A 20,232-nucleotide genomic window follows, 5' to 3' on the forward strand; every position below is an offset into this window, starting at 1 on the left:
TGTGTATAGAGTGACTACAGGGGGCGCACAAGAGGCTAACATACCGCACCTGTGTACAGAGCGACTACAGGGGGCGCACAAGGGGCTCATCATACCGCACCTGTGTACAGAGCGACTACAGGGGGCGCACAAGGGGCTCATCATACCGCACCTGTGTACAGAGCAACTACAGGGGGCGCAGAAGGGGCTCATCATACAGCACCTGTGTACAGAGGGACTACAGGGGGAACAAAAGGGGCTCATCATACCGCACCTGTGTACAGAGGGACTACAGGGGGCGCACAAGGGGCTCATCATACCGCACCTGTGTACAAAGGGACTACAGGGGGCGCACAAGGGGCTCATCATACCGCACCTGTGTACAGAGTGACTACAGGGGGCGCACAAGGGGCTCATCATACCGCACCTGTGTACAGAGCAACTACAGGGGGCTCACAAGAGGCTCATCATACCGCACCTGTGTACAGAGCAACTACAGGGGGCGCACAAGGGGCTCATCATACCGCACCTGTGTACAGAGCAACTACAGGGGGCGCACAAGGGGCTCATCATACCGCACCTGTGTACAGAGGAGGCAGAGCGACTATAGGGGGCGCACAAGGGGCTCATCATACCGCACCTGTGTACAGAGCGACTACAGGGGGAACAAAAGGGGCTCATCATACTGCACCTGCGCACAGAGAGACTACAGGGGGCGCACAAGGGGCTCATCATACCGCATCTGTGTATAGAGTGACTACAGGGGGCGCACAAGAGGCTAACATACCGCACCTGTGTACAGAGCGACTACAGGGGGCGCACAAGGGGCTCATCATACCGCACCTGTGTACAGAGCGACTACAGGGGGCGCACAAGGGGCTCATCATATCGCACCTGTGTACAGAGCAACTACAGGGGGCGCACAAGAGGCTCATCATACCGCACCTGTGTATAGAGCAACTACAGGGGGCGCACAAGGGGCTCATCATACCGCACCTGTGTACAGAGGGACTACAGGGGGCGCACAAGGGGTCATCATACCGCACCTGTGTGCAGGGCGACTACAAGGGGCGCACAAGAGGCTAACATACCGCACCTGTGTACAGAGCGACTACAGGGGGCGCACAAGAGGCTAACATACCGCACCTGTGTACAGAGCAACTACAGGGGGCGCACAAGGGGCTCATCATACCGCACCTGTGTACAGAGCAACTACAGGGGGCGCACAAGGGGCTCATCATACAGCACCTGTGTACAGAGGAGGCAGAGCGACTAAAGGGGGCGCACAAGGGGCTCATCATACCGCACCTGTGTACAGAGCAACTACAGGGGGCGCACAAGAGGCTCATCATACCGCACCTGTGTACAGAGCAACTACAGGGGGCGCACAAGGGGCTCATCATACCGCACCTGTGTACAGAGCGACTACAGGGGGCGCACAAGGGGCTCATCATACCGCACCTGTGTACACAGCGACTACAGGGGGCGCACAAGAGGCTCATCATACCGCACCTGTGTACAGAGCGACTACAGGGGGCGCACAAGAGGCTCATCATACCGCACCTGTGTACAGAGCAACTACAGGGGGCGCACAAGGGGCTCATCATACCGCACCTGTGTACAGAGCGACTACAGGGGGCGCACAAGGGGCTCATCATACCGCACCTGTGTACAGAGCGACTACAGGGGGCGCACAAGGGGCTCATCATACCGCACCTGTGTACAGAGTGACTACAGGGGGCGCTCAAGGGGCTCATCATACCGCACCTGTGTACAGAGCAACTACAGGGGGCTCACAAGAGGCTCATCATACCGCACCTGTGTACAGAGCAACTACAGGGGGCGCACAAGGGGCTCATCATACCGCACCTGTGTACAGAGCAACTACAGGGGGCGCACAAGGGGCTCATCATACCGCACCTGTGTACAGAGGAGGCAGAGCGACTATAGGGGGCGCACAAGGGGCTCATCATACCGCACCTGCGCACAGAGAGACTACAGGGGGAACAAAAGGGGCTCATCATACTGCACCTGCGCACAGAGAGACTACAGGGGGCGCACAAGGGGCTCATCATACCGCATCTGTGCATAGAGTGACTACAGGGGGCGCACAAGAGGCTAACATACCGCACCTGTGTACAGAGCGACTACAGGGGGCGCACAAGGGGCTCATCATACCGCACCTGTGTACAGAGCGACTACAGGGGGCGCACAAGGGGCTCATCATACCGCACCTGTGTACAGAGCAACTACAGGGGGCGCACAAGGGGCTCATCATACAGCACCTGTGTACAGAGGGACTACAGGGGGAACAAAAGGGGCTCATCATACCGCACCTGTGTACAGAGGGACTACAGGGGGCGCACAAGGGGCTCATCATACCGCACCTGTGTACAGAGGGACTACAGGGGGCGCACAAGGAGCTCATCATACCGCACCTGTGTACAGAGTGACTACAGGGGGCGCACAAGGGGCTCATCATACCGCACCTGTGTACAGAGCAACTACAGGGGGCTCACAAGAGGCTCATCATACCGCACCTGTGTACAGAGCAACTACAGGGGGCGCACAAGGGGCTCATCATACAGCACCTGTGTACAGAGGGACTACAGGGGGAACAAAAGGGGCTCATCATACCGCACCTGTGTACAGAGGGACTACAGGGGGCGCACAAGGGGCTCATCATACCGCACCTGTGTACAGAGGGACTACAGGGGGCACACAAGGGGCTCATCATACCGCACCTGTGTACAGAGCAACTACAGGGGGCGCACAAGGGGCTCATCATACCGCACCTGTGTACAGAGGAGGCAGAGCGACTATAGGGGGCGCACAAGGGGCTCATCATACCGCACCTATGTACAGACCGACTACAGGGGGAACAAAAGGGGCTCATCATACTGCACCTGTGTACAGAGCGACTACAGGGGGCGCACAAGAGGCTAACATACCGCACCTGTGTACAGAGCGACTACAGGGGGCGCACAAGGGGCTCATCATACCGCACCTGTGTATAGAGTGACTACAGGGGGCGCACAAGGGGCTCATCATACCGCACCTGTGTACAGAGCGACTACAGGGGGCGCACAAGAGGCTAACATACCGCACCTGTGTACAGAGCGACTACAGGGGGCGCACAAGGGGCTCATCATACCGCACCTGTGTACAGAGCGACTACAGGGGGCGCACAAGGGGCTCATCATACCGCACCTGTGTACAGAGCAACTACAGGGGGCGCACAAGAGGCTCATCATACCGCACCTGTGTATAGAGCAACTACAGGGGGCGCACAAGGGGCTCATCATACAGCACCTGTGTACAGAGGGACTACAGGGGGAATAAAAGGGGCTCATCATACCGCACCTTTGTACAGAGGGACTACAGGGGGCGCACAAGGGGCTCATCATACCGCACCTGTGTACAGAGGGACTACAGGGGGTGCACAAGGGGCTCATCATACAGCAACTGTGTACAGAGCAACTACAGGGGGCGCACAAGGGGCTCATCATACCGCACCAGTGTAAGGAGCAAATACAGGGGGCGCACAAGGGGCTCATCATACCGCACCTGTGTACAGAGCAACTACAGGGGGCGCACAAGAGGCTCATCATACCGCACCTGTGTACAGAGCAACTACAGGGGGCGCACAAGAGGCTCATCATACCGCACCTGTGTACAGAGCAACTACAGGGGGCGCACAAGGGGCTCATCATACCGCACCTGTGTACAGAGCAACTACAGGGGGCGCACAAGAGGCTCATCATACCGCACCTGTGTACAGAGGGACTACAGGGGGCGCACAAGGGGCTCATCATACCGCACCTGTGTACAGAGGGACTACAGGGGGCGCACAAGAGGCTCATCATACCGCACCTGTGTACACAGCGACTACAGGGGGCGCACAAGGGGCTCATCATACTGCACCTGTGTACAGAGCAACTACAGGGGGCGCACAAGGGGCTCATCATACTGCACCTGTGTACAGAGGAGGCAGAGCGACCACAGGGGGCGCACAAGGGGCTCATCATACCGCACCTGTGTACACAGCGACTAAAGGGGGCGCACAAGGGGCTCATCATACTGCAGCTGTGTACAGAGGGACTACAGGGGGAACAAAAGGGGCTCATCATACTGCACCTGTGTAGAGGAGGCAGAGCGACTACAGGGGGCGCACAAGGGGCTCATCATACAGCACCTGTGTACAGAGCGACTACAGGGGGCGCACAAGGGGCTCATCATACTGCACCTGTGTACAGAGCGACTACAGGGGGCGCACAAGGGGCTCATCATACTGCACCTGTGTACAAAGGAACTACAGGGGGCGCACAAGAGGCTCATCATACCGCACCTGTGTACAAAGCAACTACAGGGGGCGCACAAGGGGCTCATCATACCGCACCTGTGTACAGAGAGACTACAGGGGGCGCACAAGAGGCTCATCATACCGCACCTGTGTACAGAGCAACTACAGGGGGCGCACAAGGGGCTCATCATACCGCACCTGTGTACAGAGGGACTACAGGGGGCGCACAAGGGGCTCATCATACCGCACCTGTGTACAGAGCAACTACAGGGGGCGCACAAGGGGCTCATCATACAGCACCTGTGTACAGAGCAACTACAGGGGGCGCACAAGGGGCTCATCATACCGCACCAGTGTACAGAGCGACTACAGGGGGCGCACAAGGGGCTCATCATACCGCACCTGTGTACAGAGCGACTACAGGGGGCGCACAAGAGGCTAACATACCGCACCTGTGTACAGAGCGACTACAGGGGGCGCACAAGGGGCTCATCATACAGCACCTGTGTACAGAGGGACTACAGGGGGCGCACAAGGGGCTCATCATACCGCACCTGTGTACAGAGCGACTACAGGGGGCGCACAAGAGGCTCATCATACCGCACCTGTGTACAGAGAGACTACAGGGGGCGCACAAGAGGCTCATCATACCGCACCTGTGTACAGAGAGACTACAGGGGGCGCACAAGAGGCTCATCATACAGCACCTGTGTACAGAGCAACTACAGGGGGCGCACAAGGGGCTCATCATACAGCACCTGTGTACAGAGGGACTACAGGGGGCTCACAAGAGGCTCATCATACCGCACCTGTGTACAAAGCAACTACAGGGGGCGCACAAGGGGCTCATCATACCGCACCTGTGTACAGAGAGACTACAGGGGGCGCACAAGGGGCTCATCATACTGCACCTGTGTACAGAGCAACTACAGGGGGCGCACAAGGGGCTCATCATACCGCACCTGTGTACAGAGAGACTACAGGGGGCGCACAAGGGGCTCATCATACCGCACCTGTGTACAGAGCAACTACAGGGGGCTCACAAGAGGCTCATCATACAGCACCTGTGTACAGAGCGACTACAGGGGGCGCACAAGGGGCTCATCATACCGCACCTGTGTACAGAGGGACTACAGGGGGCACACAAGGGGCTCATCATACCGCACCTGTGTACAGAGCAACTACAGGGGGCGCACAAGGGGCTCATCATACCGCACCTGTGTACAGAGGGACTACAGGGGCACACAAGGGGCTCATCATACAGCACCTGTGTACAGAGCAACTACAGGGGGCGCACAAGGGGCTCATCATACCGCACCAGTGTACAGAGCAACTACAGGGGGCGCACAAGGGGCTCATCATACCGCACCTGTGTACAGAGAGACTACAGGGGGCGCACAAGGGGCTCATCATACCGCACCTGTGTACAGAGCAACTACAGGGGGCTCACAAGAGGCTCATCATACAGCACCTGTGTACAGAGCGACTACAGGGGGCGCACAAGGGGCTCATCATACCGCACCTGTGTACAGAGGGACTACAGGGGGCACACAAGGGGCTCATCATACCGCACCTGTGTATAGAGCGACTACAGGGGGCGCACAAGGGGCTCATCATACCGCACCTGTGTACAGAGCAACTACAGGGGGCGCACAAGGGGCTCATCATACCGCACCTGTGTACAGAGCAACTACAGGGGGCGCACAAGGGGCTCATCATACCGCACCTGTGTACAGAGCAACTACAGGGGGCGCACAAGGGGCTCATCATACCGCACCTGTGTAGAGGAGGCAGAGCGACTACAGGGGGCGCACAAGGGGCTCATCATACAGCACCTGTGTACAGAGCGACTACAGGGGGCGCACAAGGGGCTCATCATACTGCACCTGTGTACAGAGGGACTACAGGGGGCGCACAAGGGGCTCATCATACAGCACCTGTGTACAGAGCGACTACAGGGGGCGCACAAGGGGCTCATCATACCGCACCTGTGTACAGAGCGACTACAGGGGGCGCACAAGGGGCTCATCATACCGCACCTGTGTACAGAGGGACTACAGGGGCACACAAGGGGCTCATCATACAGCACCTGTGTACAGAGCAACTACAGGGGGCGCACAAGGGGCTCATCATACCGCACCTGTGTACAGAGGGACTACAGGGGCGCACAAGGGGCTCATCATACCGCACCTGTGTACAGAGGGACTACAGGGGGCGCACAAGGGGCTCATCATACCGCACCTGTGTACAGAGGGACTACAGGGGCACACAAGAGGCTCATCATACCGCACCTGTGTACAGAGCAACTACAGGGGGCGCACAAGGGGCTCATCATACCGCACCTGTGTACAGAGGGACTACAGGGGCACACAAGAGGCTCATCATACAGCACCTGTGTACAGAGCAACTACAGGGGGCGCACAAGGGGCTCATCATACCGCACCAGTGTACAGAGCAACTACAGGGGGCGCACAAGGGGCTCATCATACCGCACCAGTGTACAGAGCAACTACAGGGGGCGCACAAGGGGCTCATCATACCGCACCTGTGTACAGAGCAACTACAGGGGGCGCACAAGGGGCTCATCATACCGCACCTGTGTAAAGAGGGACTACAGGGGGCGCACAAGGGGCTCATCATACCGCACCTGTGTACAGAGCAACTACATGGGGCGCACAAGAGGCTCATCATACCGCACCTGTGTACAGAGCAACTACATGGGGCGCACAAGAGGCTCATCATACCGCACCTGTGTACAGAGCAACTACATGGGGCGCACAAGAGGCTCATCATACCGCACCTGTGTACAGAGCAACTACATGGGGCGCACAAGAGGCTCATCATACCGCACCTGTGTACAGAGCAACCACATGGGGCGCACAAGAGGCTCATCATACCGCACCCGTGTACAGAGCGACTACAGGGGGAACACAAGAGGCTCATCATACCGCACCTGTGTACAGAGCGACTACAGGGGGCGCACAAGGGGCTCATCTTACCGCACCTGTGTACAGAGCGACTACAGGGGGCGCACAAGGGGCTCATCTTACCGCACCTGTGTACAGAGCGACTACAGGGGGCGCACAAGAGGCTCATCATACCGCACCTGTGTAAAGAGCAACTACAGGGGGCGCACAAGGGGCTCATCATACTGCACCTGTGTACAGAGCGACTACAGGGGGCGCACAAGGGGCTCATCATACCGCACCTGTGTACAGAGCGACTACAGGGGGCGCACAAGGGGCTCATCATACCGCACCTGTGTACAGAGCGACTACAGGGGGCGCACAAGGGGCTTATCATACAGCACCTGTGTACAGAGCGACTACAGGGGGCGCACAAGAGGCTCATCATACCGCACCTGTGTACAGATCGACTACAGGGGGAAGACAAGAGGCTCATCATACCGCACCTGTGTACAGAGCGACTACAGGGGGCGCACAAGGGGCTCATCTTACCGCACCTGTGTACAGAGCGACTACAGGGGGCGCACAAGGGGCTCATCTTACCGCACCTGTGTACAGAGCGACTACAGGGGGCGCACAAGGGGCTCATCATACCGCACCTGTGTACAGAGCAACTACAGGGGGCGCAAAAGGGGCTCATCATACAGCACCTGTGTACAGAGCGACTACAGGGGGCGCACAAGAGGCTCATCATACCGCACCTGTGTACAGAGGAGGCAGAGCGACTACAGGGGGCGCACAAGGGGCTCATCATACCGCACCTGTGTACAGAGCGACTACAGGGGGCGCACAAGAGGCTCATCATACCGCACCTGAGTACAGAGCAACTACAGGGGGCGCACAAGAGGCTCATCATACCGCACCTGTGTACAGAGCAACTATAGGGGGCGCACAAGGGGCTCATCATACCGCACCTGTGTACAGAGCGACTACAGGGGGCGCACAAGGGGCTCATCATACCGCACCTGTGTACACAGCGACTACAGGGGGCGCACAAGAGGCTCATCATACCGCACCTGTGTACACAGCGACTACAGGGGGCGCACAAGAGGCTCATCTTACCGCACCTGTGTACAGAGCAACTACAGGGGGCGCACAAGGGGCTCATCATACCGCACCTGTGTACAGAGCGACTACAGGGGGCGCACAAGGGGCTCATCATACCGCACCTGTGTACAGAGCGACTACAGGGGGCGCACAAGAGGCTCATCATACCGCATCTGTGTACAGAGCAACTACAGGGGGCGCACAAGGGGCTCATCATACCGCACCTGTGTACAGAGCAACTACAGGAGGCGCACAAGGGGCTCATCATACCGCACCTGTGTACAGAGCGACTACAGGGGGCGCACAAGGGGCTCATCATACCGCACCTGTGTACAGAGCGACTACAGGGGGCGCACAAGAGGCTCATCATACCGCATCTGTGTACAGAGCAACTACAGGGGGCGCACAAGGGGCTCATCATACCGCACCTGTGTACAGAGCAACTACAGGAGGCGCACAAGGGGCTCATCATACCGCACCTGTGTACACAGCGACTACAGGGGGCGCACAAGAGGCTCATCATACCGCACCTGTGTACACAGCGACTACAGGGGGCGCACAAGGGGCTCATCATACCGCACCTGTGTACAGAGCGACTACATGGGGCGCACAAGGGGCTCATCATACCGCACCTGTGTACACAGCGACTACAGGGGGTGCACAAGGGGCTCATCATACCGCACCTGTGTACAGAGCGACTACAGGGGGCGCACAAGAGGCTCCTCATTCCGCACCTGTGTACAGAGCAACTACAGGGGGCGCACAAGGGGCTCATCATACCGCACCTGTGTACAGAGCAACTACAGGGGGCGCACAAGGGGCTCATCATACCGCACCTGTGTACAGAGGGACTACAGGGGGCGCACAAGGGGCTCATCATACCGCACCTGTGTACAGAGCGACTACAGGGGGCGCACAAGAGGCTAACATACCGCACCTGTGTACAGAGCGACTACAGGGGGCGCACAAGGGGCTCATCATACCGCACCTGTGTACAGAGCAACTACAGGGGGCGCACAAGGGGCTCATCATACCGCACCTGTGTACAGAGGAGGCAGAGCGACTACAGGGGGCGCACAAGGGGCTCATCATACCGCACCTGTGTACAGAGCGACTACAGGGGGCGCACAAGAGGCTCATCATACCGCACCTGTGTACAGAGCGACTACAGGGGGCGCACAAGGGGCTCATCATACCGCACCTGTGTACAGAGCAACTATAGGGGGCGCACAAGGGGCTCATCATACCGCACCTGTGTACAGAGCGACTACAGGGGGCGCACAAGAGGCTAACATACCGCACCTGTGTACAGAGCGACTACAGGGGGCGCACAAGAGGCTCATCATACTGCACCTGTGTACAGAGGAGGCAGAGCGACTACAGGGGGCGCACAAGGGGCTCATCATACCGCACCTGTGTACAGAGCGACTACAGGGGGCGCACAAGAGGCTCATCATACCGCACCTGTGTACAGAGCGACTACAGGGGGCGCACAAGGGGCTCATCATACCGCACCTGTGTACAGAGCAACTATAGGGGGCGCACAAGGGGCTCATCATACCGCACCTGTGTACAGAGCGACTACAGGGGGCGCACAAGAGGCTAACATACCGCACCTGTGTACAGAGCGACTACAGGGGGCGCACAAGAGGCTCATCATACCGCACCTGTGTACACAGCGACTACAGGGGGCGCACAAGAGGCTCATCTTACCGCACCTGTGTACAGAGCAACTACAGGGGGCGCACAAGGGGCTCATCATACCGCACCTGTGTACAGAGCGACTACAGGGGGCGCACAAGGGGCTCATCATACCGCACCTGTGTACAGAGCGACTACAGGGGGCGCACAAGGGGCTCATCATACCGCACCTGTGTACAGAGCGACTACAGGGGGCGCACAAGGGGCTCATCATACCGCACCTGTGTACAGAGCGACTACAGGGGGCGCACAAGAGGCTCATCATACCGCATCTGTGTACAGAGCAACTACAGGGGGCGCACAAGGGGCTCATCATACCGCACCTGTGTACAGAGCAACTACAGGGGGCGCACAAGGGGCTCATCATACCGCACCTGTGTACACAGCGACTACAGGGGGCGCACAAGAGGCTCATCATACTGCACCTGTGTACACAGCGACTACAGGGGGCGCACAAGAGGCTCATCTTACCGCACCTGTGTACAGAGTGACTACAGGGGGCGCACAAGGGGCTCATCATACCGCACCTGTGTACAGAGTGACTACAGGGGGCGCACAAGGGGCTCATCATACCGCACCTGTGTACAGAGCGACTACAGGGGGCGCACAAGAGGCTCATCATACCACACCTGTGTACAGAGCAACTACAGGGGGCGCACAAGGGGCTCATCATACAGCACCTGTGTACAGAGCAACTACAGGGGGCGCACAACGGGCTCATCATACCGCACCTGTGTACAGAGCGACTACAGGGGGCGCACAAGGGGCTCATCATACCGCACCTGTGTACAGAGCGACTACAGGGGGCACACAAGAGGCTCATCATACCGCACCTGTGTACAGAGGGACTACAGGGGGCGCACAAGAGGCTCATCATACCGCACCTGTGTACAGAGCGACTACAGGGGGCGCACAAGAGGCTCATCATACCGCACCTGTGTACAGAGCGACTACAGGGGGCGCACAAGAGGCTCATCATACCGCACCTGTGTACAGAGGGACTACAGGGGGCGCACAAGAGGCTCATCATACCGCACCTGTGTACAGAGCGACTACAGGGGGCGCACAAGAGGCTCATCATACCGCATCTGTGTACAGAGCAACTACAGGGGGCGCACAAGGGGCTCATCATACCGCACCTGTGTACAGAGCGACTACAGGGGGCGCACAAGGGGCTCATCATACAGCACCTGTGTACAGAGCGACTACAGGGGGCACACAAGAGGCTCATCATACCGCACCTGTGTACAGAGCGACTACAGGGGGCGCACAAGAGGCTCATCATACCGCACCTGTGTACAGAGGGACTACAGGGGGCGCACAAGAGGCTCATCATACCGCACCTGTGTACAGAGCGACTACAGGGGGCGCACAAGGGGCTCATCATACAGCACCTGTGTACAGAGCAACTACAGGGGGCGCACAAGGGGCTCATCATACCGCACCTGTGTACAGAGCAACTACAGGGGGCGCACAAGGGGCTCATCATACCGCACCTGTGTACAGAGGGACTACAGGGGGCGCACAAGGGGCTCATCATACTGCACCTGTGTACAGAGGGACTACAGGGGGCACACAAGGGGCTCATCATACCGCACCTGTGTACAGAGCGACTACAGGGGGCGCACAAGGGGCTCATCATACTGCAACTGTGTACAGAGCAACTACAGGGGGCGCACAAGAGGCTCATCATACCGCACCTGTGTACAGAGCAACTACAGGGGGCGCACAAGAGGCTCATCATACCGCACCTGTGTACAGAGCAACTACAGGGGGCGCACAAGGGGCTCATCATACCGCACCTGTGTACAGAGGAGGCAGAGCGACTACAGGGGGCGCACAAGGGGCTCATCAAACCGCACCTGTGTACAGAGGGACTACAGGGGGCGCACAAGAGGCTAACATACCGCACCTGTGTACAGAGCAACTACAGTGGGCGCACAAGGGGCTCATCATACCGCACCTGTGTACAGAGGAGGCAGAGCGACTACAGGGGGCGCACAAGGGGCTCATCATACCGCACCTGTGTACAGAGCGACTACAGGGGGCGCACAAGGGGCTCATCATACCGCACCTGTGTACAGAGCAACTACAGGGGGCACACAAGGGGCTCATCATACCGCACCTGTGTACAGAGCAACTACAGGGGGCGCACAAGGGGCTCATCATACCGCACCTGTGTACAGAGGAGGCAGAGCGACTACAGGGGGCGCACAAGGGGCTCATCATACCGCACCTGTGTACAGAGCGACTACAGGGGGCACACAAGAGGCTCATCATACCGCACCTGTGTACAGAGCGACTACAGGGGGAGCACAAGGGGCTCATCATACCGCACCTGTGTACAGAGCAACTACAGGGGGCGCACAAGGGGCTCATCATACCGCACCTGTGTACAGAGGGACTACAGGGGGAGCACAAGGGGCTCATCATACCGCACCTGTGTACAGAGCAACTACAGGGGGCGCACAAGGGGCTCATCATACTGCACCTGTGTACAGAGGGACTACAGGGGGCGCACAAGGGGCTCATCATACCGCACCTGTGTACAGAGCGACTACAGGGGGCGCACAAGAGGCTAACATACCGCACCTGTGTACAGAGCGACTACAGGGGGCGCACAAGAGGCTCATCATACCGCACCTGTGTACAGAGCGACTACAGGGGGCGCACAAGAGGCTCATCATACCGCACCTGTGTACAGAGCAACTACAGGGGGCGCACAAGGGGCTCATCATACCGCACCTGTGTACAGAGCAACTACAGGGGGCGCAGAAGGGGCTCATCATACCGCACCTGAGTACAGAGCGACTACAGGGGGCGCACAAGGGGCTCATCATACCGCACCTGTGTACAGAGGGACTACAGGGGGCGCACAAGGGGCTCATCATACCGCACCTGTGTACAGAGGGAGTACAGGGGGCGCACAAGAGGCTAACATACCGCACCTGTGTACAGAGCAACTACAGGGGGCGCACAAGGGGCTCATCATATCGCACCTGTGTACAGAGCGACTACAGGGGGCGCACAAGGGGCTCATCATACCGCATCTGTGTATAGAGTGACTACAGGGGGCGCACAAGGGGCTCATCATACAGCACCTGTGTACACAGCGACTACAGGGGGCGCACAAGAGGCTCATCATACCGCACCTGTGTACAGAGCGACTACAGGGGGCGCACAAGGGGCTCATCATACCGCACCTGTGTACAGAGCAACTACAGGGGGCGCACAAGGGGCTCATCATACCGCACCTGTGTACAGAGCAACTACAGGGGGCGCACAAGGGGCTCATCATACCGCACCTGTGTACAGAGCAACTACAGGGGGCGCACAAGGGGCTCATCATACCGCACCTGTGTACAGAGCAACTACAGGGGGCGCACAAGAGGCTCATCATACCACACCTGTGTACAGAGGGACTACAGGGGGCGCACAAGGGGCTCATCATACCGCACCTGTGTACAGAGCGACTACAGGGGGCGCACAAGAGGCTAACATACCGCACCTGTGTACAGAGCGACTACAGGGGGCGCACAAGAGGCTAACATATCGCACCTGTGTACAGAGCGACTACAGGGGGCGCACAAGAGGCTCATCATACCGCACCTGTGTACAGAGCAACTACAGGGGGCACACAAGGGGCTCATCATACCGCACCTGTGTACAGAGCGACTACAGGGGGCGCACAAGAGGCTCATCATACCGCACCTGTGTACAGAGCGACTACAGGGGGCGCACAAGGGGCTCATCATACCGCACCTGTGTACAGAGCGACTACAGGGGGCGCACAAGAGGCTAATATACCGCACCTGTGTACAGAGCGACTACAGGGGGCGCACAAGAGGCTCATCATACCGCACCTGTGTACAGAGCGACTACAGGGGGCGCACAAGAGGCTCATCATACCGCACCTGTGTACAGAGCGACTACAGGGGGCGCACAAGGGGCTCATCATACCGCACCTGTGTACAGAGCGACTACAGGGGGCGCACAAGGGGCTCATCATACCGCACCTGTGTACAGAGCGACTACAGGGGGCGCACAAGAGGCTAACATACCGCAACTGTGTACAGAGCGACAACAGGGGGCGCACAAGAGGCTCATCATACCGCATCTGTGTATAGAGTGACTACAGGGGGCGCACAAGGGGAGCATGTAATCTGAACCCTGTGCAGCAATATTAGGGGTCGGCACCTTGGACAGGGCCAGGAAGCCGTCACTGGCGAGGACGTCCTGCGCGTTGCGGTCCATGAACATGCAGCAGGTGGAGCAGAGCTTGGGCAGCGAGTACAGGCTGGCCACGTCGTACACCATGCACACGTTCTGGATCTTCAGGATGGTGCACAGGTACTCGGACGTGGAGTCCTCCAGCTCCGGGAAGCCATACTTGTGCGCCAGGCTCAGGAAGTCCAGCAGCACCTCCTCCCGCTCCTCCCGCAGGCTGGCCCGACCCGTGTACATGTACTTCATCAGCATGGAGAAGGCCTCGGGCCCGGTGTCCTGCAGGGCGATCTCTGCCTCCGGGCGAGACTCCCGCATCCCTCCGTATAACAGCGCCCTGTGCAGGGCGACACACAGCGACAAATGAGTATATATCACAGACAGCAGCCCATACATACCGCCCTACACCCCACACAGACAGCAGCCCATACATACCGCCCTACGCCCCACACACACACCGCCCTACGCCCCACACACACACCGCCCTACGCCCCACACACACACCGCCCTACACACCGCCCTACGCCCCACACACACACCGCCCTACACACCGCCCTACGCCCCACACACACACCGCCCTACACACCGCCCTACGCCCCACACACACACCGCCCTACGCCCCACACACACACCGCCCTACGCCCCCCACACACACCGCCCTACACACCGCCCTACGCCCCACACACACACCGCCCTACGCCCCACACACACACCGCCCTACACACCGCCCTACGCCCCACACACACACCGCCCTACGCCCCACACACACACCGCCCTACGCCCCACACACACACCGCCATACACACCGCCCTACGCCCCACACACACACCGCCCTACACACCGTCCTACGCCCCACACACACACACCGCCCTACACAAAGCCCTACGCCCCACACACACACACACCGCCCTACACGCTGCCCTACGCCCCACACACACACACCGCCCTACACGCTGCCCTACGCCCCACACACACACACCGCCCTACACGCTGCCCTACGCCCCACACACACACACCGCCATACACGCTGCCCTACGCCCCACACACACACACCGCCATACACGCTGCCCTACGCCCCACACACACACACCGCCATACACGCTGCCCTACGCCCCACACACACACACCGCCATACACGCTGCCCTACGCCCCACACACACACACCGCCATACACGCTGCCCTACGCCCCACACACACACACCGCCATACACGCTGCCCTACGCCCCACACACACACACCGCCATACACGCTGCCCTACGCCCCACACACACACACCGCCATACACGCTGCCCTACGCCCCACACACACACACCGCCATACACGCTGCCCTACGCCCCACACACACACACCGCCATACACGCTGCCCTACGCCCCACACACACACACCGCCATACACGCTGCCCTACGCCCCACACACACACACCGCCATACACGCTGCCCTACGCCCCACACACACACACCGCCATACACGCTGCCCTACGCCCCACACACACACACCGCCATACACGCTGCCCTACGCCCCACACACACACACCGCCATACACGCTGCCCTACGCCCCACACACACACACACCGCCATACACGCTGCCCTACGCCCCACACACACACACCGCCATACACGCTGCCCTACGCCACACACACCGCCATACACGCTGCCCTACGCCCCACACACACACACACACCGCCATACACACTGCCCTACGCCCCACACACACACACACCGCCATACACACTGCCCTACGCCCCACACACACACACCGCCATACACACTGCCCTACGCCCCACACACACACCGCCATACACACTGCCCTACGCCCCACACACACACCGCCATACACACTGCCCTACGCCCCACACACACACCGCCATACACACTGCCCTACGCCCCACACACACACCGCCATACACACTGCCCTACGCCCCACACACACACCGCCATACACACTGCCCTACGCCCCACACACACACCGCCATACACACTGCCCTACGCCCCACACACACACCGCCATACACACTGCCCTACGCCCCACACACACACACCGCCATACACACTGCCCTACGCCCCACACACACACACCGCCATACACACTGCCCTACGCCCCACACACACACACCGCCATACACACTGCCCTACGCCCCACACACACACACCGCCATACACACTGCCCTACGCCCCACACACACACCGCCATACACACTGCCCTACGCCCCACACACACACCGCCATACACACTGCCCTACGCCCCACACACACACCGCCATACACACTGCCCTACGCCCCACACACACACCGCCATACACACTGCCCTACGCCCCACACACACACCGCCATACACACTGCCCTACGCCCCACACACACACCGCCATACACACTGCCCTACGCCCCACACACACACCGCCATACACACTGCCCTACGCCCCACACACACACCGCCATACACACTGCCCTACGCCCCACACACACACCGCCATACACACTGCCCTACGCCCCACACACACACCGCCATACACACTGCCCTACGCCCCACACACACACCGCCATACACACTGCCCTACGCCCCACACACACACCGCCATACACACTGCCCTACGCCCCACACACACACCGCCATACACACTGCCCTACGCCCCACACACACACCGCCATACACACTGCCCTACGCCCCACACACACACCGCCATACACACTGCCCTACGCCCCACACACACACCGCCATACACACTGCCCTACGCCCCACACACACACCGCCATACACACTGCCCTACGCCCCACACACACACCGCCATACACACTGCCCTACGCCCCACACACACACCGCCATACACACTGCCCTACGCCCCACACACACACCGCCATACACACTGCCCTACGCCCCACACACACACCGCCATACACACTGCCCTACGCCCCACACACACACCGCCATACACACTGCCCTACGCCCCACACACACACCGCCATACACACTGCCCTACGCCCCACACACACACCGCCATACACACTGCCCTACGCCCCACACACACACCGCCATACACACTGCCCTACGCCCCACACACACACCGCCATACACACTGCCCTACGCCCCACACACACACCGCCATACACACTGCCCTACGCCCCACACACACACCGCCATACACACTGCCCTACGCCCCACACACACACCGCCATACACACTGCCCTACGCCCCACACACACACCGCCATACACACTGCCCTACGCCCCACACACACACCGCCATACACACTGCCCTACGCCCCACACACACACCGCCATACACACTGCCCTACGCCCCACACACACACCGCCATACACACTGCCCTACGCCCCACACACACACCGCCATACACACTGCCCTACGCCCCACACACACACCGCCATACACACTGCCCTACGCCCCACACACACACCGCCATACACACTGCCCTACGCCCCACACACACACCGCCATACACACTGCCCTACGCCCCACACACACACCGCCATACACACTGCCCTACGCCCCACACACACACCGCCATACACACTGCCCTACGCCCCACACACACACCGCCATACACACTGCCCTACGCCCCACACACACACCGCCATACACACTGCCCTACGCCCCACACACACACCGCCATACACACTGCCCTACGCCCCACACACACACCGCCATACACACTGCCCTACGCCCCACACACACACCGCCATACACACTGCCCTACGCCCCACACACACACCGCCATACACACTGCCCTACGCCCCACACACACACCGCCATACACACTGCCCTACGCCCCACACACACACCGCCATACACACTGCCCTACGCCCCACACACACACCGCCATACACACTGCCCTACGCCCCACACACACACCGCCATACACACTGCCCTACGCCCCACACACACACCGCCATACACACTGCCCTACGCCCCACACACACACCGCCATACACACTGCCCTACGCCCCACACACACACCGCCATACACACTGCCCTACGCCCCACACACACACCGCCATACACACTGCCCTACGCCCCACACACACACCGCCATACACACTGCCCTACGCCCCACACACACACCGCCATACACACTGCCCTACGCCCCACACACACACCGCCATACACACTGCCCTACGCCCCACACACACACCGCCATACACACTGCCCTACGCCCCACACACACACCGCCATACACACTGCCCTACGCCCCACACACACACCGCCATACACACTGCCCTACGCCCCACACACACACCGCCATACACACTGCCCTACGCCCCACACACACACCGCCATACACACTGCCCTACGCCCCACACACACACCGCCATACACACTGCCCTACGCCCCACACACACACCGCCATACACACTGCCCTACGCCCCACACACACACCGCCATACACACTGCCCTACGCCCCACACACACACCGCCATACACACTGCCCTACGCCCCACACACACACCGCCATACACACTGCCCTACGCCCCACACACACACCGCCATACACACTGCCCTACGCCCCACACACACACCGCCATACACACTGCCCTACGCCCCACACACACACCGCCATACACACTGCCCTACGCCCCACACACACACCGCCATACACACTGCCCTACGCCCCACACACACACCGCCATACACACTGCCCTACGCCCCACACACACCGCCATACACACTGCCCTACGCCCCACACACACCGCCATACACACTGCCCTACGCCCCACACACACCGCCCTACACACTGCCCTACGCCCCACACACACCGCCCTACACACTGCCCTACGCCCCACACACACCGCCCTACGCCCTACACACACCGCCCTACGCCCCACACACACCGCCATACACACTGCCCTACGCCCCACACACACCGCCATACACACTGCCCTACGCCCCACACACACCGCCATACACACTGCCCTACGCCCCACACACACCGCCATACACACTGCCCTACGCCCCACACACACCGCCATACACACTGCCCTACGCCCCACACACACCGCCATACACACTGCCCTACGCCCCACACACACCGCCATACACACCGCCATACACACTGCCCTACGCCCCACACACACCGCCATACACACTGCCCTACGCCCCACACACACCGCCATACACACTGCCCTACGCCCCACACACACCGCCATACACACTGCCCTACGCCCCACACACACCGCCATACACACTGCCCTACGCCCCACACACACCGCCATACACACTGCCCTACGCCCCACACACACCGCCATACACACTGCCCTACGCCCCACACACACCGCCATACACACTGCCCTACGCCCCACACACACCGCCATACACACTGCCCTACGCCCCACACACACTGCCCTACGCCCCACACACACCGCCCCACGCATACCACTACGCCCCATACACATACCGCCATACACGGTCTGCAGCTTTCAGAAATACTTTATGAATGGACTATTGTTCTCTTACAATCACACATAGCATATTAACACCAGCACCGTCCTCGTCTCGTTCGCACAGCTGAGGATTTGGTACATTTGGTTGATGAGGAAAGATTCCACCCACTGACAACAAGCAGAGATCTGGCACTGGAGATGGAGCTTTATACCTGAAGTACTGGCAGCGGGCGGCGAGGATCACCCGGTGCGCAGGAAACCTCATCTTGTCCACGACGAAGGTGACGTCGCTGTACTCCTCGCCGCTGATCAGGGCGCCCACGTGCTCCGACAGGATGTGCACATGGTCGATCTCTCCGATGGTCGTATACGGACGCAGGGGGTGACTGTTACTCATCCTGGAGCCCAACTGCAGCCCTGGAAAAAAAGGACATACGGGTGATGAGGGGCGAGGAGAAGGAATAGACAAAGACACGAGGGTAAAGCCTGTACTATGGGGGGGGAGAATAATACGCAAGGGGGAATAGGGGGCCATCAGTATCACAAGCAAAGTATAGCTAACGCGCGGGAAGGGGGGGGGGGATACCTAACGCACGGGGGGGGGGATACCTAACGCACGG

At 59.7% G+C, this 20,232-nt stretch overlaps 1 protein-coding gene across 3 annotated transcripts in view; it reads right to left on the reverse strand.

Annotated features, from left to right (window-relative positions):
- BTBD9 (BTB domain containing 9) overlaps nt 1–20,232 on the reverse strand; it is a 183,544-nt gene that overhangs the window by 162,313 nt on the left and 999 nt on the right. For all 3 annotated transcript variants that reach the window (XM_073671700.1, XM_073671698.1, XM_073671699.1), the window contains exons 2-3: nt 19,825–20,029; nt 14,194–14,557 (exon numbers count right to left, since the gene is read on the reverse strand). In XM_073671700.1, coding sequence (XP_073527801.1) covers nt 14,194–14,557; nt 19,825–20,009 — 549 coding nt within the window. In that variant the 5' untranslated portion in view covers nt 20,010–20,029. The remainder of the gene's footprint in view (nt 1–14,193; nt 14,558–19,824; nt 20,030–20,232) is intronic.

This window comes from Phyllobates terribilis, unplaced genomic scaffold, assembly GCF_046119375.1.
Source record: "Phyllobates terribilis strain yellow unplaced genomic scaffold, ASM4611937v1 Scaffold_3__8_contigs__length_932513732, whole genome shotgun sequence".
Lineage (NCBI taxonomy): Eukaryota > Metazoa > Chordata > Amphibia > Anura > Dendrobatidae > Phyllobates > Phyllobates terribilis.